The 24,430-nt window shown below is 45.1% G+C and overlaps 1 protein-coding gene across 1 annotated transcript; it reads left to right on the top strand.

Moving 5' to 3' along the window:
* Nucleotides 1–14,264: 14,264 nt before the first annotated feature.
* Nucleotides 14,265–14,477, top strand: SMIM42 (small integral membrane protein 42). The gene has a single exon (XM_069583819.1). The coding sequence runs from the start codon at nucleotides 14,265–14,267 to the stop codon at nucleotides 14,475–14,477; it is 213 nt and encodes a 70-aa protein (XP_069439920.1).
* The last annotated feature ends 9,953 nt before the right edge of the window (nucleotides 14,478–24,430 follow it).

Raw genomic sequence — 24,430 nt, 5'->3', positions numbered from 1 at the left:
GGATTTGAAATATGCACTTTGTAATGCACCAGCTTTGGGGTGTTGGGCAGGTCATTTATTTGCGCTGCTGGCAGGGCTGTATGCAAACTACTGGTGCCCACAGCCCTCCCAGGTCCCGTAGGACTGTAGTTTCCGGGCCACTGTAAACTTATAAGAGCAGTGCACCAGAAAACGAAATGACCGAGCTGAGCATTGGTGGAGCATCGTCGAATGCACTGAAAGAAAGGACTGGAAATGGGACGGCATTTGGGGGGCCAGCTGGAAGGAGAAATGGGGAAAGAAAAGTTTTGTTGGGTTTTCCCCTCTACCAGCAGTTGCTGATAATTCTCTATTTACGTATCATCCCATCTGACTTTTCTCCATCCCTACTGTCATTCACAGATCAAGATCATCTCTTGCTTAAATTCTGTCTCCAGTCCCCACCCCAACCCCTGTTGAACAATTCTAAACTGCAAACATGATTATTAAAATGTGTCATGACTTCTCTTTGCCCCTAAAATTAAGTGCCAACACAGTTCAGTTCAGTCGCTCAGTCGTGTCCGACTCTTTGCAACCCCATGAATTGCAGCAGGCCAGGCATCCCTGTCCATCACCAACTCCCAGAGTTCACTCAAACTCACATCCATCGGTGATGCCATCCAGCCATCTCATCCTCAGTCGTCCCCTTCTCCTCCTGCTCCCAATCCCTCCTAGCATCAGAGTCTTTTCCAATGAGTCAACTCTTCGCATGAGGTGGCCAAAGTATTGGAGTTTCAGCTTTAGCATCATTCCTTCCAAAGAACACCCAGGACTGATCTCCTTTAGGATGGACTGGTTGGATCTCCTTGTAGTCCAAGGGACTCTCAAGAGTCTTCTCCAACACCACTGTTCAAAAGCATCAATTCTTTGGTGCCCAGCTTTCTTCACAGTCCAATTTTCACATCCTTACATGACTACTGGAAAAACCATAGCCTTGACTAGATGGACCTTAGTTGGCAAAGTAATGTCTCTGCTTTTGAATCTGCTATCTAGGTTGGTCATAACTTTTCTTCCAAGGAGTAAGTGTCTTTAAATTTTATGGCTGCAATCACCATCTGCAGTGATTTTGGAGTCCAAAAAAATAAAGTCTGACACTGTTTCCACTGTTTCCCCATCTATTTCCCATGAAGTGATGGGACCAGATGCCATGATCTTAGTTTTCTGAATGTTGAGCTTTAAGTCAACTTTTTCGCTCTCCACTTTCACTTTCATCAAGAGGCTTTTTAGTTCCTCTTCACTTTCTGCCATAAGGGTGGTGTCATCTGCATATCTGAGGTTATTGATATTTCTCCCAGCAATCTTGATTCCAGCTTGTGCTTCTTCCAACCCAGGGTTTAAGAAGGCTCTTATTGTCTGGTCTCTTCCTTCTCCACCAGTCTTCTCTCACTCTTTGTTCGAATCACCTTCAAATACTTTTAACACAGGAGGCTGCTTCTTACCACATGGCCTTTTTATGTGTGGAAACAATGTAATAAACATTCTGAACTCTGCTGTACACAGTCCTGGCTTGGTTTCAAGCAGCGCCTTCCACCATTCTCTGTCAACTCTCCCTTTTCCTCTCTGAAAGATTCTGTAGCATTCTGTTTGTTTAGTTATTAGAAGTCCAGCCTAGTGTAATGAGTCCACTTTAAAGCTTCAGTCTCACATCAAGTTTACATAGCTTTCTTACCCTCAGCCCCAGCCAACCTTCAGCATGGAATGCCATTTGGGGAATTGGTACATCCTGTCCTTTAACAGAACTCTCTCTTTTGCTAACTAAAGCTATTTGATGTGTTGCAACCTGGAGGAAGGACTGGGGAGGGCCTAGGAGGAAGGGCAAAATGTCATTTTCCCTAACTGGGAAAGTCATGGTAATCATCTGTTTGTTGTTTGACTCTCAGGCTAAAGCTGACTGTGGATAACTTCCATTTAGAAGATGCCCAAATGCTAATGCTTATGGGCACATGAATTAGTTTCCTGGGAGCGCTCCCCATTGCACAGCCCCTGATGGGAAATCTGCTCCAGTCCAACTGCCTCCCATAAGGCCTCAGGTCCTGCCTTTGGCTGTATAATTAAGCTCCCCTGCTACTAGTCTTCTTGGGAGGAGGACCAGCAAGATGGCTCAAGCTCCATTGACTTTTCACACTGTTCTTTGGACTTACAGGAAATTCATACATCCTGCTAAACCACATTGTACAAGTGACAGCTCTTTTCCAGTCCACCCTCATTCTTTACTCCAGTGATCACAGAGAACAGATCAGCAAGCCCATCAGCAGATATCCAACCAGGGACTGAGATGCAGTCTCTCCTTGCCAAGCCACCAATTTCTAAGAGACCCCTCACTCTAAGGAGGTGAGGACAAAATGCACAGCACTTGATCCTCTGACTGGTGATGGACACGTGACTCCATCAATCCCTTTCCCCTTCCACCTCCACACCATCTTCCATTTATTTCCTGGGGAGGTAGAGGATGGGGTACTGGGGATATGGCAGAACTGACTTGCCACCGCTTGATGGTACCTTTTACTTTTGTGGCAAAACTGACAATTCCAGGGTATTGAATGAGTCTTGCTTAACATCCTAAAACAAAACAAAAACTGTCTCCTTTGCCCAGAATACTTGCCACATACTTCAACACCTTCTCTTTTTTTTCCCCCTTTATCTGTGATTAGCTCCTTCTCATCTTTTACTATCAATGTATCAATGTAACTATCATCACAAGAAGAAATCCTAACATTGCCAAGCCTAAGGCAGCACACTGATCTATCACCTCCAAAGGTCCTCTTGCCTCCTTCATCATAACATTTACATTATGTTCTAAATGACTCTCAACAGTACATCTTCCCCATGAGCCCAGGCACCACAACAGCTGGGACAGTGTCAGTTTTGTTCATCTTCGTGTCATCGCCACTCACACACAGAAAGCACTAAATACATAAACAAAGGATTCCCAGGCTTTGGGGAAGAGTCTGTGTGGTTTGAAAGAGCCTAGGGTTGTGGGACTTTCCTGGTGGTCCAGTGATTTAAAAAAAAAAAAAATGTGTGCTCAGTCGTGTCCTACCCTTTGGGACCCCATGGACTGTAGCCCACCAGGCCTTCTGTCCAAGGAATTTTCCAGGCAAGAATACTGGAGTGGGATGCCATTTCCCTCTCCATGCCCCATGGTTAAGAAGCCATCTTCCAATGTGGGGGATGCGATTCTATCCCTGGTCAGGGAACTAGGATCCCACATGCCAGAAAGCAGCTAAGCCCTCATTGAGCCCACACTCTCTGGAACTCAAGCTACACAACAAGAGAAGCCACCACAATGAGAAGCCCACACACCACAATGAAGATCCAGTGCAGCCAAAATAACAAGTTTTAAAAATATAAAAGAAAGAGCCCAGGTCCCGCTACAATGCCTCTGTCCCTGCTGCTTCTACCTCCCTGAAAGCTGCTGTGCTCTACGCCTACTTTGTATATCAAGTTGTGTTGCTGGAACATCTCTGAAACACCTAAAGTGCTGTATTAAAATCTGCACTTTCATAAATTAGTTTTATTCGATCGACCAGCTATATAAGCATCAGCAAAGTTTGTAAAAGAGGAAATTGTGAAGTAGTCAAGGGTGGAGTGTTAACCTACACTTTTGACTCCATTCCTTACATGCCCAGAATTCCCTTCGCAGTTGTTTAGAAGTTTGAGTCTGCCCAGTAGGCGCTCCCTTCCCACTATTTATCTGTGGTGGAAAGAAACGATGGCTTCTCCTATGACTACACTATAGTCTCTGGGTGCAACATTCCTTCATACAAAACATTTTTAACTGACCTAGAAGAGCTGAGGGAGCTTTAAGGTGTGTCCTACTAGGGCCCTTCAGACTACTGGCAACAGGATGAAGGATAAACAAATTCTCAAAATAAGCATATACCTATGCTAGGACCCTAGAGTTCTCAAGAGGCTGAGCCATTCCTTCCCTCTCCCCTTTCCCTTCCTGTCCATGCCCCTGCAATGGAGCAGAAAGGAAAAGTTGTGCCACAAGCCTATGAGAAAATGCCCCTTGGCTTTCAGAACCCTGACATGAAATATGATCTCATTTTTTAGGAAGTCAGTTCCAGACAAAAGATCCTCTTACTGTCCCACGCCCTGAATTGCCTACTCTCTCTTTTAAAATGGGGGCAGCATTTTGCCTGAAGCACCAAGTTCGTGGATTAACTAAAACATGAATTTATCCAGAATATCACATTCACCCCTTTATCCAACAAATATATGTGGAGCAGTATTTATATGCTTGTTTCTGGGTATACTACAGTAAAGACACAATTCCTGCTTTCAAGTTACAATCTAGTGAGGAGAAAACCAATTTCAGCACTAAGAACTATGATAGAGTTTTGCCTGGAGGTGGTGGAAGTCAGGGAAAGCTGCCCAATAGAAATAACACTGGTTTAGCCTTAAAGTAGAAATTAACCAAACAGGAAAAGGGAGGGAAGCGATGCAGGATACACACCAAGTACAGAGGCCGAGAAATAACATAAGAAAACCTGTGCTAAGCACTGTTGGACACCACCCTAAGTGTTCAACAAGTATTACCTCATTAGATTGTCACAACAACTCTTTGAAATAGATAGTAGGCCCACTTGATAGATGAAGGAGTTAAAGTATAAGCTACAGATGAGGCATGAAAAGGTGAAGTAAATATACTGAACAAGATCACAGTTTACTTAATAAGTGATGCAACCTCATGGATGACAGCCTGCCAGGTTCCTCTTGCCCTTTCCAGGCAAGAATACTGGAGTGGGTTGCCATTTCCTCCTCCAGAGGATCTTCCCGACCCAGGGATTGAACCTACATCTCTTGCACCTCCTGCATTGGCGGGCAGATTCTTTACCATTGTGTCATCTGGGAAGCCAATAAGTGATGAAGCCAAGACACAAACCAGGAAGTTTGAGTCCAGAACTGCTACCCTCTACCACCTTCTTACCTGGTATTTGGGTTTGACGAGTTGTCTTTCATAAACGGGTATCAGATTCATGGCAAAGCATACTTGAAAAATAAACTAGGTAGATAGGCAGGGAAGGGACTTCTCAGGTGGCTCTAGTGGTAAAAAAAAAAAAAAAAAAATCTCCCTGTAAATGCAGGAGATGCAGGAGACCTGGGTTCAGTCCCTGGGTTAGGAAGATTCCCTGGAGAAGGAAATGGCAACCCACTCCAATATTCTTGCCTGGGAAATCTTATGGACAGAGGAGACTGGTGGGCTACAGTCCATAAAGTTGCAAAGAGTTTGACATGACTGAGCACACACACCTACACAGGCAGGAAAAGACAACATGAATGAAGGGTTTATATACCACACTTAAGACTTTATCTTAAAGGTAACAGGGATCCAAATGATGGATTTCGAGGAGTAAAGTGGTCTGACTTATTTATATTTATTACTCTGTTAACATGGAGTAGGATAAGTTATAAGGGAATAAGAGTACTAGAAGTGAGAACATTGTAAATCAACTATGCTTCACTTTAAAAAAGAAGAAGCTCTTGCAGTGATGCAGGAAAGAATGAATAAGGACTAGGAAATAAAAGTTTGAACTAAGGTAGTAGCAATGACTATAAAGAGGAGTGAATGTGATTCTGAAGTGGAACTGACAGTATATTGATAATAAGTGCAGAAAGTCAGGGAGAAAGAGCATTCTCTCATTATCCCCAGATTTCTTATTTTATTTCAGAGACTAAGTATAGAGGAGAAGCAGGCTTGAAAGAAAAAATATTTAAAATGAATTTGGATATGAGAGTTTGAGATGTTTGTGTTACCGTTGAACAGTCAACTAAGCAAGACAATGAGCAGTTACATTTAGGAGTGTGAAGCAAGGAATGAGATCTGAGTAAAGACACAAATTGGAGAACCCTGGCATACAGGTTGTCACTGAAACTATGAGAATAGATGAGAACACTCAAAGAGGATTTCAGAAGATAACAAAGCTGAGGGTGAACCCTGAGGAAATACCAAGCATACACAAAGGTAATTGGATGCAAAGAGACTAAGGAGGAGCCAAAGTAGGAGGAAGACTGTGTAGGCATCTACCCAAACTGGGGCTTCCATGGAGGCTCAGATGGTAACAAATTTGCCTGCAATGTGGTTCAGGTCAGTTCAGTTGCTCAGTCGTGTCCGACTCTTTGCAACCCCATGAGTCACAGCACACCAGGCCTCCCTGTCCATCACCAACTCCCGGAGTTCACTCAGACTCACGTCCATCGAGTCAGTGATGCCATCCAGCCATCTCCTCCTCTGTCGTCCCCTTCTCCTCCTGCCCCCAATCCCTCCCAGCGTCAGAGTCTTTTCCAGTGAGTCAACTCTTCGCATGAGGTGGCCAAAGTACTGGAATTTCAACTTCAGCATCATTCCCTCCAAAGAAATCCCAGGGCTGATCTCCTTCAGAATGGACTGGTTGGATCTCCTTGCAGTCCAAGGGACTCTGAAGAGTCTTCTCCAACACCACAGTTCAAAACATCAATTCTTCGGTTCTCAGCTTTCTTCACAGTCCAACTCTCACATCCATACATGACTACTGGAAAAACCATAGCCTTGACTAGATGGACCTTTGTTGGCAAAGTAATGTCTCTGCTTTTAAATATGCTATCTAGGTTGGTCATAACTTTTCTTCCAAGGAGTAAGCTCAAAGTATTATTACTGATAATAATATTTAAATGTATCTGCTGAAGAGGTAGAGCCATCAGAAAGACATTACAAACATAGGAGAGGGAGAGAGACTCAGAGAGGGAGAGAGAGAAAGCAAGAACCCCTAGTCTTAAAAGGTTGTATCCAGAGCACAGATAGAGGAAGGAACGTTGTGGGTCCTGGATGTTAAGTGAATAATGACAAAAAATTTTAATATATCATTCAATTCATATTTGTTTTTCTCCTTTATTCCTTTAAGTGTGCCTACACCAGTGAAGGACCATTGTTTTGTCACTGCTTCAGCCTGACAAGCCCCCCGCCACATGCGGTCACATAAGCTCCCCAAAATTTCACTTCTGACTGATCACTGTTTCTCCCAGAGCTCCTGGCTTAGCCTCTTTTGCAAAATGGATGCTCAATAAATATTTGGGAATGAGAAAATAAATGAACTAATGAAAAAAGAAGTTAACAAATTTAAAGGATGGGAGAATATTTAGGGTGATCAACATGGTTGATAAGGCTTCACAACTCCCAACAATGAAGACTTCTGCACAAAGGCCTGAAAGGAGTGACTTAAAGAACAGAAAGGGAGAAATCCCACATGCCACAACTAAGACCCAGTGCAGCCAAATAAATCAAAATAAACACTAAAAAAAAAAACTTAAAAAAAAAAGAACAGAATAGGAAGTGTTGCAGGTGGAAAGGATTCTTCAGAGGTAGAAAAGAATATGGGAGTGCAAGGTGACATGTTGGGATCAAGTTTCCCTCCTTAAATACTGGCTGAGCTGATTGAGCAGATAATCAGGAGAGGATATTACAAGCCCCAAGAATGAGTTAGCACCGATACAAGATAAACTAAGAATTGCCCTAGGATTCTAAAAGATGTAATAACAGCACTACAATAGAAAGAGACTTGGAATTAAAAAAAAAGAAACACTATGTTGGGGTTTTGCTTTGTTTTTGTTTTTTTAGTTTAAATGCCTGGTTCTAGAATTAATTTCTGCATGACCTTGAGCAAATTACACAATCTCTTTGCGCTTCAGTTGCTTGAGAGAATGAAGCCAGCTGATACAGGTAAAGCACTTAGCCCAGAAGCTACGTAAAGAAATAATACAATAAATTATTGCTATTACTGTCTCTTAGAGTTATTGTTTTAAATAAAATAACACATCAAAGCACCAAGGATAGTGTCTTAACGGAGGCTCAGTGAACTTTAATTTCCTCTCTTTCATATTAGAAATTTAAACCAAATGCTCTGCATAAAAATTTAAACTAAATGCTCTCTGTTAACAGGGCAGGAGAGGCTCTGGAAGCTGGGAAGCTCTTGAGATTCTGTTACCATCATCTAGGTGAGAAGATTCCTATAGTAGTCAGGGGTGTCCAGAGAAACAGAACCAACAGGAGTGTGTGTGTGTGTGTGTGTGAGTGCGTGTGCTATAGGAATTGGATCGCTAGATGACCGAAGCCAAGAAGTCTGATGATCTTCCATCTGCAAGCTGGACGGGTTTCATCCAGGGAAGCTGCCTGTTTCATCCAGCCCAAGTCCAAAGACCCAAGAACTAGAAGCACTGATGTCCACAGACAGGTGAAGATTGATGCCCCAACTTAAACTGAGTAAATTCTCTCTTCCTTCACCCTTTTGTTCTTTCCAGACCCTCAGTGGATTGGATGCGTCCATCTGCACTGGTGAAGGCAATCTTCTTTATTTAGTCTACCCGGTTCAAATCTTAATCTTTTCTGGAAACACCCTCACAGACTTCCTCAGAAAAAATTGTTTATTTTTATCTAGGCATCCTAAGAGGCTTCCCTGATAGCTCAGTTGGTAAAGAATCTGCCTGCAATGCAGGAAACCCCGGTTTGATTCCTGGGTCGGGAAGATTCCCTGGAGAAGGGATAGGTTACCCACTCCAGTATTCATGGGCTTCCAGGATGGCTCAGCTGATAAAAAATCCACCCACAATTCGAGAGACCTGGATTTGATCCCTGAGTTGGGAAGATCACCTGGAGAAGGGAAAGGCTACCCACTCCAGTATTCTAGCCTGGAAAATTCCAGTCCATGGGGTCACAAAGAGTCGGACACAACTGTGTGACTTCCAGTTTCAGGCATCCTAAAGAATCCTCCAGCCAACTGCAAGTGCTGCAGGGGACACAGTTTGACCCCTGGGTTGGGAAGATCCCTTGGAATAGAAAATGGCAACTTGTTCCAGTATTCTTGTCTGATAAATTCCATGGACAGAGGCCTGGTGAGCTACAGTCCACGGGGTCGCCAAGAGTTAAACATGCCTGAGCCACTGAGCATGCACACACACATACAGGCATCCCTTAGCCTAGTCAAGCTGACACAGAAAATTCACCATCACAGCTCAGGACCTCCAGCATTCATGGAAGACACATGTGTTAGGATCTAAGTGGTCAACGCATAATGCTTCCCTTTTCCCCACCTGTGTACATAGCAGGCCTCTCTTCTCCACCCAAGTTCTGTACCAGTGGAGATAGAAAAATGAGGCAGATGGCAACGCTCACCTTTAAAACAGATAAAGACCATGCTGGAAGATATGGCTTAGGTGTGCAGCCACCGTGGGCTTCCTAACATGAAGTTGGGTTTTTTTATTTGTGCTACATGGTTTTTCGGATCTCAGTTCCCTGGGCAACATCATTGAAAACACGGAGTTCTAACCATCAGGCCTCCAGGAAACTCCCTTTATTAAAAAATTAGATGACTCACCACCCCATCATAATTATCCATGGAAAACTATAGATTTCTGACTTGTGGGGGTGTGCCTCTCTAAAATTATGGAAAGAAGCAGATCCAGGTGGCTGTTCCCTGCACCTGCGAGAAAGGGAGTGAAAGCTGAGTAGAGAGATGCCAGGAGTGTCAGTAAAAGGCTTCTTTCCTAGGAGAGAAAACATCAGGAATGTGGAGAAAACATTCCCCCAATACCATACTCTGCTTCTTTTTTCTCCTTAGGCTTCCACACATCACCATTCACGTCATCAGATGGTGGCCCAGCCAGTCTTCCTCAACACTATAGTGGGTGACACAATGGAATTTCCCATGGAGATCCTGGAAGGAGCTCAAACTGGCTGGCCTTTGTGACTCATTTCCGGGCTCTACCTCTCCAGAAATACATGAAGGACAATTCAACCTGCTTATCTTTGGCTGTCGGTTCAGAGAATGATGAATTGATCGGTCATTTCCTACAAGTCAGCAACATAACTGGGGAACATAAAAGAAACTGCCAAGTCCAGAGCTTCGCCAAAGACTCCTCAGCTCCTCATTTAAAGTGAGTTAGTGTCAGCAATCAAACCACAACCCCAATAAAGCATCAGCCTAGAGAAGGAGCAAAGGGCATAAAAGATAAGAGACGGAGAAATCTAGTCTGACTGGGGAGATAAGACCAATATACCTGAATCAAGGAAGGATAACAGACATAGGCAAGAATGCTAATGGATATAGAATTTCTTTCAGGAGGGATGACAATAGTCTCAAATTAAATTGTGATAATGTTTGAAGAATCCCATGAATCTACAAAAATATAAAATTGAACTATATGTTTATTTTTTTTGGCTGTGCCACACGACTTATGGGATCTCAGTTCCCCAACCAGGGATTGAACCTGGGCCACAGCAGTGAAATCCCAGAATCCTAACCACTAGGCCACCAGGGAACACCCCTGAACTATATACTTTAAATGGGTAAATTGTATGGTATGTGAATTATACATCAATAAAGACGATTAATTTCTTTTTAAAAAGACACAGACCACTAGCTGTATTGGACCAGGAGAAGAGAGACCAGAATTCCAGTCCTTTACTTATTGTGCCAATAACTGTGTGACCTTGTTTATAGTTGCTCAATTGCCCAGTCCTGTCCAACTCTTTGCAGCCCCATAGACTATTTCCTCTGGAGCTACTGAAAGGAGTTCAAACTGTCTGGCCTCCAGGCTCCTCTGCCCATGGAATTTTCCAGGCAAGAACACTGGAGTGGGTGTTGTTTTCTACTCCAGGATATCTTTCTGACCCAAGGATCCAACCCGCTGTCTTGCATCTCCTACATTTGCAGGCAGATTCTGTGTGACTTTGGTCACTTTCTTTTCTCCTGCCTCATTTTCCTCACCTGTTAGATGAAAGCATTGGAGTAGATGACCTGTAAGGTTCCTGTCTTAGTTTCCTGGAGTTGTAACAAATGACCACAAACTTAAAACAACAGAAAGTTATTCTCTCACAGTTCGGGAGGCTATAAGGCTGAAATCAAGGTATTGTCAATACCATGCTCCCTCCAAAGGCTCTAGGTGAGATCACATACCTTGTCTTTTCTGGGTTGGTTCTTAGGCTTGTGTCTGCATCTTTCTCTGCTCTGTCTTTCCACTTGGATAATCCAGTATAAACTCCTCTCAATATCCTTAATTAAATCAGATCTTTTGCCATATACAGTAGCATTCACGTGTTCCAAGTGATTGACATAGATATCTTGGAAGGGAGGTAATTCATATATAGATCTTTGCAAGTTTATAGGAGAGTTGAGAGAACGAACTTGAGAAAATTTGAACTGCTTTACATTCTCTAAACACCTCTTTCCTCACTTCCCTTCCTTCCTAGTTTGTATTTAAAATAACTTCCATCTGCATGGAATTTTATGGTTTGAAAAGTTATTATGCATTTGTCAGCTCATTGCAATCTCATAAAAACCTGTAGATTTGTTATTATCACTATAATTTCATTTCCAATGAGAAAATGGAGGGTGAGAAAAATTAAGTGATCTAACCAAGGTCACGACGCTGGAAGGTGCTAGGGTTGGACTCCGGCCTTTGTCTTTGCCCTCCACATCCTTTGGTTCCCATTCTACCATCACTTGCCTGAATCTTGGTATAGCATCAAAAGGTTCTAGACCAGGATAGGGTAGATGCACTTGGAGTAAATTCAGTTCTCCCTATTCTTCCTGCTAAGCACAGCTGGAAATCCTGGACACTTCATATAAAATCAACATAGGAAGATCTGAAAGGTGGGAAGAAGGCAGACTGGCGAGGGCTCTTGGAACCCAAAGATTGACATAACAAGAGCTCCTGGGTTTTCTTGCCTCGTATATATCCTGGACTGGATGCTAGAAAACCTAGAAATGTCAACAGGCACAGTCAAAATGAAGTCCGAAGCAAAGCCTGCTTGCCAAAGGACAAGAAAAAATGCAATTCAGCAAGACAGAAAACCTTTGGACAATCACTGCCTTACTCCAGCCAAACACCATGGAAAAAAATCATGGTCCCACCTCCAACCCTATAGGGACGTGGAGACCCTAGGCTCCAACCATAATGAGGTACCCTTCCCCACACCCCATCCATCATCAGAGCAGTTTAAGAGGAGAGTGGGGAGCCTGAGCTTTCATTCCTGCCCAGAGGTAGTGAGCTCCCCCTCCGGAGGTAATAAGACACCCTTCACCTTCTATGCCAGAGTGTCAGAGGAAGCCGCCTGGCAAGTGTGAAATCCCACGTCCACCCTGCAATAAGGAGTGACCTCTCCCCTCTCCCCTGGGTGAACAAACGGGCCTGAGTGGAGAATGTGGACATTCATTCCTGCCCGGTGTTTGTAAAGTGATGACCCTTACCCACAACTAGCATGATGTCAGAGGAACCCTGCTAAAACAGAAGATTTAAACACAAGTCGGAGTCTCATTACACCGCAAATGTCGAGCAGGCAATCGAGATCATAAATCACACCAAGAACCAAGAAAATCTCATCTTAAATTTTAAAAGACAATTGGCAGAAGCCCAAACCAAGATGATACTGAAATAATCCGACAAGGATTTTGAAGAATCACAAAAATGTCTCAACAAACAATTTTAAAATAGAAAATCTCAGTGAAATAACTGAAGATATAAAGAAGAACCAAATGGAGATTTTAGAACTAGAAAATATAATTACCAAAATTAAAAACTCAATGGATAAGCTCAACAACAGAATGGAAGGGAAGGAGGAAAAGAATCAGTGAACAATGAACTTGAAGATCGAACAATATAAATGACCTAAGTTGAGTCAATTATCCAAAAGGAGTAATTTGGGTGAAAATAATACTTTCCTTCTCCTCTTGTGTTTTCTAAATTACGTTTGAAAATTAAAGTGAAAAGTATCAGTTCAGTTAAGTTCAGTCGCTCAGCCGTGTCCGATTTTTTGCAATGCCATGAATTGCACGCCAGGCCTCCCTGTCCATCAGCAACTCCCAGAGCTCACTCAAACTCACGTCCATCGAGTCGGTGATGCCATCCAGCCATGTCATCCTCAGTCGTCCCCTTTTCCTCCTGCCCCCAATCCCTCCCAGCATCAGAGTCTTTTCCAATGAGTCAACTCTTCACATGAGGTGGCCAAAGTACTGGAGTTTCAGCTTGAGCATCATTCCTTCCAAAGAACACCCAGGGCAGATCTCCTTTAGAATGGACTGGTTGGATCTCCTTGCAGTCCAAGGGACTCTCAGGAGTCTTCTCCAATACCACAGTTCAAAAGCATAAATTCTTCAGTGCTCAGCCTTCTTCACAGTCCAACTCTCACATCCATACATGACTGCTGGAAAAACCATCACCTTGACTAGATGGACCTTTGTTGGAAAAGTAATGTCTCTGCTTTTCAGTATGCTATCTATGTTGGTCATAACTTTTCTTCCAAGGAGTAAACATCTTTTAATTTCTTGGCTGCAGTCACCATCCGCAGTGATTTTGGAGCCCAAAAAAATAAAGCCTGACACTGTTTCCACTGTTTCCCCATCTATTTCCCATGAAGTGATGGGATCAGACGCCATGATCTTCGTTACTATCTAAATGTTAATTTCAAAGAATGTAGAAGAAATATTTAATAAAATTATATTGTAAATGGAGGTGGTAAAGGGACTTAAAGGGAGGTGAGTTTTCTACACTTATCTCCAACTGACAATGTGAACACCAATGGATCTCCATGACGATGGAATCATTCCATACCTTGATTTAAGGGTTGAAACTACCTGCATGATAAAATACCTATTCATATACTATATGCACACATTTGTTTCTAAGTCCATTTACTGGTTTTGATTTTGTACTATAGTTACACAAGATTAGCCACTGGGGGACCCTGGGGAACACTGGGTGAAATAAACATGGAACCTCTCTATATTATCTTTGTAAATCCCTATATATCTAAAATAATTTCCAAACGAAAAATTTTTTAATGAAAGAGGATTGAAGGGGAAACTTCACAGGCACTTAGGGAGTTCCCATTTCACTCTGGAGGTCAGATATGAAGGAAGGTGGTGCCCAGAGGACGGAGTGTTCTGGACAGGAACCTTCAGTCAGACCCTCACCTTATCCTCAGGTGACATCACAAAGCCTCAGAAGCCCCACCTACCACTCAGAAGTCTTGCCAGTTGAACTACATATCAGGCCTGTGTTTGCTTTGGAAGCAGTTGTTCAATCTAGCTGAGCAAACTGATCTGCCTGTTCAGTTACATTGGAAGGAAAATGGCCCCATGTGAGCAACAAGTTCAACCATTTGACACTCGTTCCTAAGCTCTTACAGAGGGCAAGACCAATTCTCCTCGTGTTTTCTTGGTTGTGTGGGCAGTCTGCTTCTACCACATATCTCAGCTGTCTTTGAGAAACCTATGTCTTCCCCACAGCTTCCAGCCTTCTTATGGGACAAGCATACACTGACCACTACCATATCTGATCCTGCTTCCCTGGTCAAAGTCCTCTTCTTCTTTGCACTCTTGATGACTCTGGTCACTCTACTTATCCTAGTCTGGAAGGTAACTAAAGACAAAGGCAACAAGAGCAGAGAACCAGACCAAAGAAAGGAGGCGACACTGCTGGCGTGAAGACCTATGATTCTTGGTGGAGACTCCATTGAGGTGAAGACCTGGAGACCAAGAGGTGGACCACTTAGGAGCTGTCTTAATGGTAGAGCATGGGAAAGAACTGCTTCGGGCACTCCATCCCCCCTGCCAGATGCTCCCCTTGGCCTCCTCCTCTATGACCACTTCCGCTATAATTCACATGCATTCTGCTGCTCTTTGTCTTCTCCAACTCCTGAATTTAAATGTCTTCTCTCCGTGGATCTTTCCAGACTGAAATTATAAATGGCTTTTGATCTTTGCATTAACAAATGAAAGGGAAAAACACATGGAGGATAAAAAATCACTTACAAAGCCCAGATTTTTAAAATTGGATATATGTTGACTCTGGATATTGAAATTATTGGAAACTCATAGCATCTCAAACTCTACAATAAAACCATAGTGGAAGCTCAGTTCCAGAAGATCCTTGAAAGGGTCACCTACTCTGAATTCTAGGTAAAACTCCCCTCCTCCTCACGTAATTCTGGGAATAAACAGTATTTCCTCTCAGAAAACAATTTGAAGTACCAAGTACTTTTTCTCTTTTCTTCCCCATCCTCCAACTTTGTGGGCTGGCAAATTTTTAAAATAGCATATTCTAAAACCCTAATTTTGTTTGATTTTTAAGAATCTTTTCTGAATTTGGAACACATTAACTTTCTTTTCAAATGAAATCTAAATTAAAGCCACAATGTTTTGAAAATCCATACCCTCAGAAAATTAGGCTTGAGTACACAACACCCGCTATCTGGGTTGTGTACTTTGGGTCTCAACCCATGGTCATTCATTCCCTTTCACTTTAACCCATAGAAATGAAGAAGCTTGCTCACTCGTTGCTGGGGAGAGGCCCCTATGCTATCAGACCCAAGAGGAGCCCACATGCGCCTCCCTCACACCTTGCTTCCTCCAGTGCCTGGCAGTGGTGGTGCGTGTTTTGAGGGCTGACCAGCTTCAGCAGAGTCTGATTACAGGTGGCCCGCAAGAGGACTCAAGGCCTCATGGCCAAGGAAGCCCTATCCCTCTCCCCTCTGGTAGAGCGGACCCTATATAGAGGCGGCTAACCTTCCCTTCAAGACGACTGTCACACTTTTTCTCAGTCCACCTTGCCTGCTTGGGAAGTAGGTTGGGGGCGGGGGGTGAGGTAGGATGGAGTGGAGTGGGAAATGAGGTGCGTGGGGTTCTTACGCACCTCTTTTTGGGGAAGGGACGGTCCGCGAAAGGTCAGTCATGCCTCAGAGTTGGCAGAAAGAGCCTCACCACTCCTCACTGCCGCCAGATCTTTCTCCTATCCCACAATGCCTTTATCCATCCAGCAGAGGGTTACTAAGCTCTTGATGTGTATCCGGCTCCGGACCTGGGAGCTCAGGATAGGAGAGCCTCCACAGCAGTGCCGGATGGATGTTAACCAACGACTCACAGGGATGAACGCTTCATTATCAACTGAGAACAGTGCTCGGAAGAGAATGTGGCTTTGTGAGAGCGGGTATCAAAGGAAATTGTCGTTGCCTGGAGGAACGTTTACCTGAGGAAGTCACTCCCAGCTGAGCTAAGACCTGAGGAGCGAGCGGAAGTTAGACTCTGACGGGTGTGGGCGGAGGGGCACGGCCTTCTAGACGGAGGTCAGCGCGTGCAAAAGCCTGTATCAGCAGGCCTGTTGTAAGAACGGGCCAGAAAGACGGTGATTCTGGAGCACGGACACGGAACCTTATGGAGCTGGAGAAGTTTGTGGGACGGGATCTCACCACACCCCTGTGGGCAAAACTAGTCAGGATGATGGTGAGGGGGATGGCTCAGTCCCCTCAAGTTCCTTGAACTAACAGCGCTGTGCCTAATTACGAGACTCCTGGGCCAGGTCACTCCATGCTTCCCGGAGACTAGAAGTCACCCTCCTCCCATTTTCTTCTGCCCTCCAGGATCTTCTCCCCAAACTTCTCATTCACCCAAATCTCTTCCTCTTTATGCCGCTCAGTCGTGTCCGACCCTCAGCGACCCCATGGACTGCAGCCTTCCAGGCTCCGTCCATGGGATTTTCCAGGCGAGAGTTCTGGAGTGGGGTGCCACTGCCTTCTCCCCGAATTTGAATACGTGCAGACAAATCAATCGGACTGCATTGTGAGCTTATGGCCACCTGATGGCAGCAGAGAGTCAGCAAACCTGGCCCCTGTGGCAACCCCCTCCTAAGCTGGGGGAGCCTCTCTCCTTCACCCTATGAGAGCTGGAAAGTTAGTCCCTAAGAGACGATAATCAGGTTATTTACGATAATGGGAACCTCTTATCCAGATCTTCTGGGCTAGAAATTTCATAATTTTTTAGCATCAATTATGTGCTGGCTCTTAGCAGTATCTCTCTTCTGCTTAACTACACTATGAAAAGGACATTACGCCCACAGGTGGGAAGTTGAGTAAGGCTCAACTCCTAAACAGGCTAACTCTCTATCCAATGTCTCACAGCAGGGCCAGATTATCTTTCCTCTCCCTGCTGCCTCCTGCATTCATTGAGGATTAAGACATCTCCTGCTCAGAGGCATCTCTTCTTTTCCCTATCAGAAGTCTCTTTGCTCCACATTGCCACTAGCATGAGTTGATATCGTGCCCTGCATCTTCCTCTGTTGTCACCTCCTCTGGCTTCTCCCCAGCACCTTCAGAGAGGTCCGTCTGCAACTCCAGGTCCTGCACTTATAGCGATGAAGTCAACAAATACCAACCACCATAGTGCATACACCATAGCGTAGGAGGTGGTGTTGTTCTGTAGCTCAGTCATGTCCAACTCTTGACAACCCCATGGACTGCAGCATGCCAGGTTTCCCTATCATTCACTGTCTCCCAGAATTTGCTGAAACTCATGTCTATTGTCAATGATGCCATCCAACCATCTCAATTCTCTGTCACCCCCTTCTCCTCCTGCCCTCAGTCTTTCCTGGTGGGTAATAGGAACCAGAGGGGAAAGGTAGTGGAGAAAGATAAGACATTGCTCCCTTCTGCAGGGAGTTTCTGAGCCAGTTAGGACTGAGGGCTTTCTCAGTCACAGTGCCAGGCGGGTTCTGAGAAAGGCCAGGGATGGGGTACTAATGGAAAGCTTTAAGCATTCTGAAGCCTGGGGAACCCCTGTGGGCTAAATCAATCAGAGGTGAGGGGCTCCCTGAAGCAGGGGAATTGTTAAGAAAATATATGGCTTGGATTTAGGATTGGGAAGGAGCATGTGATAGACATAAGGGACAGTGTGTCAACCAAACAATGCATGAAGGGAAGCAATGGGAAATCAGGTCTAGAATAGAGTACCAGTCAGTGGGAAAGGGCCTTGAATGCCAGATGAGAGTGCTGGATTTCAACTAAGGGGGACCCAGTGAAGATTTTTGACAAGGGAAGTGGCAAGTGAAATAAACATTAAACAAGATTACTCTGACATAGTCAATGCGTCAGGCAAATGAGAGGAGAAACTGAATGGGAAGACCAGTAAAAATGCCAGCTGAGTAACAAAACTTTATGAAATTTCTGGTAATTTCCTGTTTTTGTGACTTTGCTCATTCTATTCCTTCCACTCGAAATGTCCTTTTGTAAACCTTTCTCTGCTCAATAGCTTTTAAGGGAGAGTGGAATCCAGAGAGGTACATCCTAGGACTTGGTCTAAAAGCAGGCAGTAGAGATGTGTCAGGGGCTAAAACAGATGATGCTACTAGCTGTTTCCTTGGAAAAGTTTAAACTCTGGGAGCTGTCTTTCCAGGAGGATGTGCAGGTCGGAGTAGAACCCGCCCCCCCGCCCCGCCCCCACCCTCCCACCCCCCCCGCACTGCTCTTTCTCCAGTCCGTTAGGTGCGCTGTTTCAGCCGACTGAAGCTCAAACACTGCGGATTCCCTAAACAAGCTACAGCCTGGGAATCAGCTGCCACCGTCTGGACTGCACCATGAAGTGTCAGCGTCAGAAGGGCCTTAGGCCATCCAGAACCCCACTCTCATTTTACAGAAGAGGCCCCTGATGCCCAGAGGGGAAGTGAGGGAAACAGTAAGTGTGGAAGAGAGACCAGAGCAGGTCAGATCAGACAAGCATAGGGTGAAATCTTAGCTCCACCACTTCACACTAGCTATGCATCCACAGCCAAATTATTTAAGCCAGTGGCTCTCAAAGTATGATCCTGGGATCCCTAGGGCTCCCCCAAGACCCTTTCAGGAAATCGAAAGATTGAAACTATTTTCATAGAAACAGTAAATTCTTATTTTCCTTTTTCATTCTCATTCCCTCATGAGTTTTTGAGATGGTACATGACATGTCTTCTAGTAAGTCAAGAGTTAGAGAGATTTGCAAAACTGTGAAACAATACTCTTCTTCCTCTTTTCTAAAATTTATCTATATTAACACGTTTGTTGTTATTTTATATGAATCAATAAGTTCTTGTTAAAGTTCAGTGTTAATTTCTAATATTGCAAACATAGGTAAATATAACCTACATAAAGAAAATTTCCTTGGGGTTCTCCATACTTCTTAAAAGTGTAAGAGGATAATGAAACTAAAAAGTTTGAGAAGTAGGACTTTAAACTCTCTAGGTCTTCATTTCCTTATCTACAAAATGGGCATATTATCTCACAAGATAGTTTGAGACTAAAAGAAAAGGTACTCCAGATAAAATGCAAAACATTTGTTCAAGGTCTCCTGGTATTGTGTTTCTTGAACAATGGCCTCTCCAACCTCACCTCAGATCTGTTCTTGGATTTCTCTGGGAAGGTAAAGAATCTGCCTGCAATGTGAGAGACCCACATTCGATCCCTGGGTCAGGAAGATCCCCTGGAGAAGGAAATGGCTACCCACTCAGTATTCTTCCTAGGAGAATTCCATGGACAGTGGAGCCTGGTGGGCTCCAGGAGGTCTCAAAGAGTTGGACATGACTAACACTTTCACACTTTCACTTCAGAGACCCAAGAGTCTGGGGGATGGAGCATAGTGGAGTATGAAGATGCTATGCTATTGGAAGCCACTGTCTGCAGGCACAAAGTCCTCTTGCGTGCCTGAGGCAGATCCCCTTACCAAGGTCAGCAAACAAAGAGTGACAATTCTACCAGACTGCCTTGTGCCACAGAGAGGGCCCAGAAACCTTTGTGCATCTGTAGTTTACCTCGGTCACCACCTGAGGGCAGCATGCCCCCACAAGTAGAACAGCAGAGCCCACTCAGGACGAAAAAAAAGCTTGGCGCTTTCAGAACAGAAAAAGTTACTTCAGAGAATGCCTCCTTTCAGAGAGTGTCTCCCTAAAACCTCTGTGACATTCCTCCAGCAACTAGTAAGGGGAGCTGACCTGCCAGAAAAATCATAGTTGCTCAGTCATGCCCAACTCTGGGACCCCATGGACTATACAGTCCATGCATGGAATTCTCCAAGTCAGAATACTGGAGTAGGTAGCCTTTCCCTTCTCCAGGGGATCTTCCCAACTCAGGGGTCGAACCCAGGTCTCCCGCACTGCATGTGGATTTTTCACCAGCTGAGCCACAAGGGAAGCCCCTGAAACCTCTGTCACATTCTTCAACAACCAGTAAGGGCAGCCAACCTGGCAACAGGGATGATAAACCCTGTGGATGAAATTTGAAACAACCCTGAAGAGTCCCAGTGATCTGTTTTCGAGTAAAGATTTCAAAAGTCGTATAACCTCCCCAGTCCCCACCCTCGTTATTTTTTTGTTTGTTTGTTTGTTTAGCGTTTTATTTATTTAACACCCAAAACATTTTATTCGGGTATACCCGATTAACAATGTTGAGACAGTTTCAAGTGAACAGGGAAGGGACTCAGCCACACATATGCATGTATCCATTCTCCCCCAAGTTCCCCTCCCATCCAGGCTGGCACATAACATTGAGCAGAGTTCCATGTTCTATACAGTAGCTCTTTGTTGGTTATAGATTTTAAATACAGCAATGTGTACATGACCTTCCCAAAGTCCCCAACTTGTCAGTGCTGGCTCCATAAGCCTGTCTTAATGTCAATGAAAGCGAATGCTAGGAGTCCTAAAATGGGTTGCTGGACCCACTTGGCCACTAATTCCCGGTATAAGTGAGCCCCAGTTTCCTCATCAGTAAAGAAGAAAAAAGCATAACCATCTCATAGGATTATGAGGCTCGAAGGAGAATGATGTAAAGAATCTTTGTGAAGTCTGAGGTGCTATATAAGCTTTTTAATAATTTTATACCTTAGTAAAAGCCAAATAGGTAAATCCAGGTGATGCTAGTTGTAAATAACCCTCCTGCCAATGCAGGTGACATAAGAGGCACAGGTTCCATCCCTGGGTTGGGAATATCCCCTGGAGAAAGGCATGGCAACCCACTCCAGTATTCTTTCCTGGAGAATCCCATGGACAGAGAATCTTGACAGGCTGTAGTCCATGGGGTTGTAAAGAGTCAAACACAACTGAAGTGACTTAACACACATGCATGATATAGATAGATAGATAGATAGATAGATAGATAGATAGATATGTATATAGATATGTAAGTCTTTTTGAATGTGTGCCTATATATATATACATACATATATATATATATACATATATATATATATATATATATATATATATATATATATATGCTTAACTTGGATGAGAAAGGCCCAGTGACTGAGCAAGATCAAGTTCCTTAGAGTTTTCTGGGTCTCTTGATTTAATGGCTTTAGAAGACAACCATACAAATGTGACCTGAGAAGAACCGCACTTTCCCGTTAATAAGAATTAATACCTATGTAACACTTTATAGCTTACAAAGTGGTTTTGCTCACATTCCCCCAACTCCTGAGAACAGAGAGGAAGACATTCTCATTCATCTTCTTTCATAGTTAGAAAACAGGCCCAAAGAAGTGAAGTCACTTGCTCAAGATCTCAAAGCAAGTCAGGGGTACAGCCAGACCCTCTGAGTCCAAGGTTTGCATTCTCTCCACTGTGCAGCCTCAGAAGGCTGGGGTGGTGAAGGAATCACCACCTGCATCTCACATCTCAGACATGGCATGTCGGCAGCTCCATCACCAACCACTTTGCAAGGCTGACTTTATCCAGCCTGAGGGCTCCTGGCCTCCACTTCCTCGACCTCTAGTAAATACAGGTGGCTTTTTCTTGAAATGCAAAATGGCCTTACTCTTCAGTTTTAAGGACCTGCCACCACTGTTCTGAGCTCGATTCCCTCCTAGCACCCAGCCCAAATCCTCCCAGGCAGTTTCCTCACAGCCCACAGCTGTGCAGCACTGAGCCGTGTGGAGCCACACCAGCCACGTGGCAGCTGAGGGCACAGGGCAGTGTGGAGGTGAGGGGGGAGCAGAGCCCAACAGAAGGCAGAGGGAAAAGGGGCCACAGTGAGGTGGAGACCACCTAGGACCAGAATCTGGGGCACTGAAGACTTTGAGCTAACTTCCATTTATTCCTCAGGGCTCTCAATCAGATCCCTGAACCACCCTACTCCTTGGTTGCTTCATTCATAGATACGCCTTGCATATTCCCAAATATACCTTTATTCTGTGTATAAACACAAGGCAAAGGAAGGCCCAAGTGCTGCCAGACCTCTCTGTCTCAAGGAAGGCTTCATTTGATCTCCCCCATTGTAAAGTGAAAGTTGCTCAGTCATGTCCAACTCTTTGAGGCCTCAAGGACTGTAACCTGCGCCTCAAGGACTGTAACCTGCCAAGTTCCTCTGTCCATGGAATTGTCCAGGCCAGAATACTGGAGTGGGTAGCCATTCCCTTCTCCAGGGGATCTTCCCAACCCAAGGGCTGAACCCAGGTCTCCCACTTTACAGGCAGATTCTTTACCATCTGAGCCACCAGAGAAGGCCGGTCTCCCCAGTTGTCTACTCTTAACTTGTACTTTGTAATTCACACTAACATGTATTTCAGCCCGTCATTTCTACTCTTAACCTGGATCCATGGATAGATTTTAGGGGGCAATGGGTTCTGGGAACAAACTGGAGAGGGTGATACATCTCACTAACCTCTAAGTGAATTTAGTATTTCTCCACTGTGAGCCCCAGTTGGATTAGCACTGTGCTCCTGTCACTAACTGAAATCAAGATGCTTTCACATTCTCTCAGTTGCTGCAGGTCTCTTGAAATATTATTTGCACTCATCACAACTTGGAAATTATGATAGTTATTAGATCTGCTGCTAGATCTGGTTATTGAATGCCTTGCTAAAGACAGTGGTAGATTACTCTGTCAGAAATTTGGGGTGTGTGTGTGTGTGTGTGTGTGTTTTAACTCTTTCAGTAACAGTATTTCAGTACAATTGGCTTCCCTCGTAACCTTGGGTGTTTCAGTGTATGCATTTGGGAACATCGGCTTCACCAGACTGCCAGTGGAGTCCTGCACACAGAAAGAATCAGGCCCCCTGACCCCAAATGCTCCTCTGAGTCCTCAGGGGTGTCTGTGTCCAACCAGGCTCATAGCGCCAAGCTCCCTGTATAGAGAGAGACAGTGGAGAGAGGGCAGAAGGGTGCGGTATCTCCTTTCTCCTACACTGACTTGCTATCTTGTTTAACTGTTACAAGAATTCAGAGAAGATGACCGTATTGTGCATATTTTAAAGAGGAAGAAACAGAAGCTCACACAAGAAATGCGCAACAGCCCATCTCCTGCCCTCTGCCTTCAAGGGCTAAAGCTCCGCGGAGCCCCACCCCATAATAGTGAAGAGCTTGGCCTCAAGTCAGGCACAACCAGCTGTGTGACTGAGGGCAGGTCACTCAACTTCTCTGAGTCTCCGAGTCCTCATCTCCGCAGGGGGGACAAAAAAACACCCATTCCACAGGGCTTCCTGGCGGAGCTCCATGAAACAACGTGTGTAAAGAGCTCAGCATGGGCCCCAGATCCGCTGACTGTACACTGGCCGCCATCACAGTCACAGAGAAGAGAGTCAGTCATTGCATTATAGTTGCCTTACAGTCTGTTTTAGAAATTATAGGCAACTTTCAGGCCATTCTCCCATCTCCAACTCCTCTTATCAGAAAGGGCTAAGAATTTGTTTTCCTTCCCTCTCAGCATCCATGACTTCTTAGCGGCCAAATGGCTCTTCCCCTTCTCTCCAGGCGAGGCACTCGGGCTGAAAAAGATGAAAGCAAACGTGTCAGGGCCGGGAGGAGGAAGGATGGGTGTCCGGCCGCAGTGCAGGTATCAGCAGTCCTGGGCTCGCCTGAGCAGCGCGTTCCTCCCAGAGATGAGCCCGCTGCGGGGTGCAGGGCAACGTCGTGCCATCCATGTCTCCAAGTGCATGTGTGTGATTTATTTTCTTGCAGGGTTGGGGGGAGGTGGCCGAGGCTTCACAAGCTGTACCTGACAGATAATTACACAGAGACAAATTGTGCTCAGCCTTACCCTTCTCCGAGTATGGCAACCTCCAGACGCTGCGTGTGGTGGAGGGGGGGCGGGGGAGGCGGGGGCAGGGGGCGTGGAAGAGCGGGAGGGCGCGATGCTGAGCGCGGCTGACCCATTACTCATCCACAGCTGGGCGGACAGTGGAGCCGGGAGGGACTGGGGCGGGCCCTGGCTGAAGCGCAAAGGCTTCTCTGGACTGTGTCGTGGCTCTCTTAGGCGATGACAGACGCAGGGACAGTCAGTGCGCTCCCCGCGCCTCGTCCAAAGCCAGTTCCTCTATGGGAGGCCACATGCCAGACCCCCAGGGACCGTGCGGACACGACACAAGGTGCTCTGCTGCGCCCTCTAGAGGAGAAGCTGCCCAGAGCCTGGAGGGGTCCCAGCTGGCGCCCCTCGTTCTGCTCCGGGAGCTGGTGGAAATTGCAGTTTCTCACCGATAGGGGGAGGGTCTCTCCATCTCCCAGACTCCTGCCTGCATTCTCCCCACACCCACTATCTTCGCCCTTTTCCTTCCCCTATCTTCCCCTTTTTTCTTCTTCTTTCGATTTAAACTTTTTCTGTTGCATGACAGGATTTTATTTTTTAATGTTCCCAGGAGAAAACGAGGAAGAT

This window comes from Ovis canadensis, chromosome 1, assembly GCF_042477335.2.
Source record: "Ovis canadensis isolate MfBH-ARS-UI-01 breed Bighorn chromosome 1, ARS-UI_OviCan_v2, whole genome shotgun sequence".
Taxonomy (NCBI): domain Eukaryota; kingdom Metazoa; phylum Chordata; class Mammalia; order Artiodactyla; family Bovidae; genus Ovis; species Ovis canadensis.
Note: the sequence above shows the minus strand (reverse complement) of the source record. Positions and strands in the feature narration are given on the sequence as shown.

What these genes read in the sequence shown, in the direction of transcription:
- SMIM42 (XM_069583819.1), top strand. Translation starts at nt 14,265, where the DNA reads ATGTCTTCCCCACAGCTTCCAGCCTTCTTATGGGACAAGCATACACTG.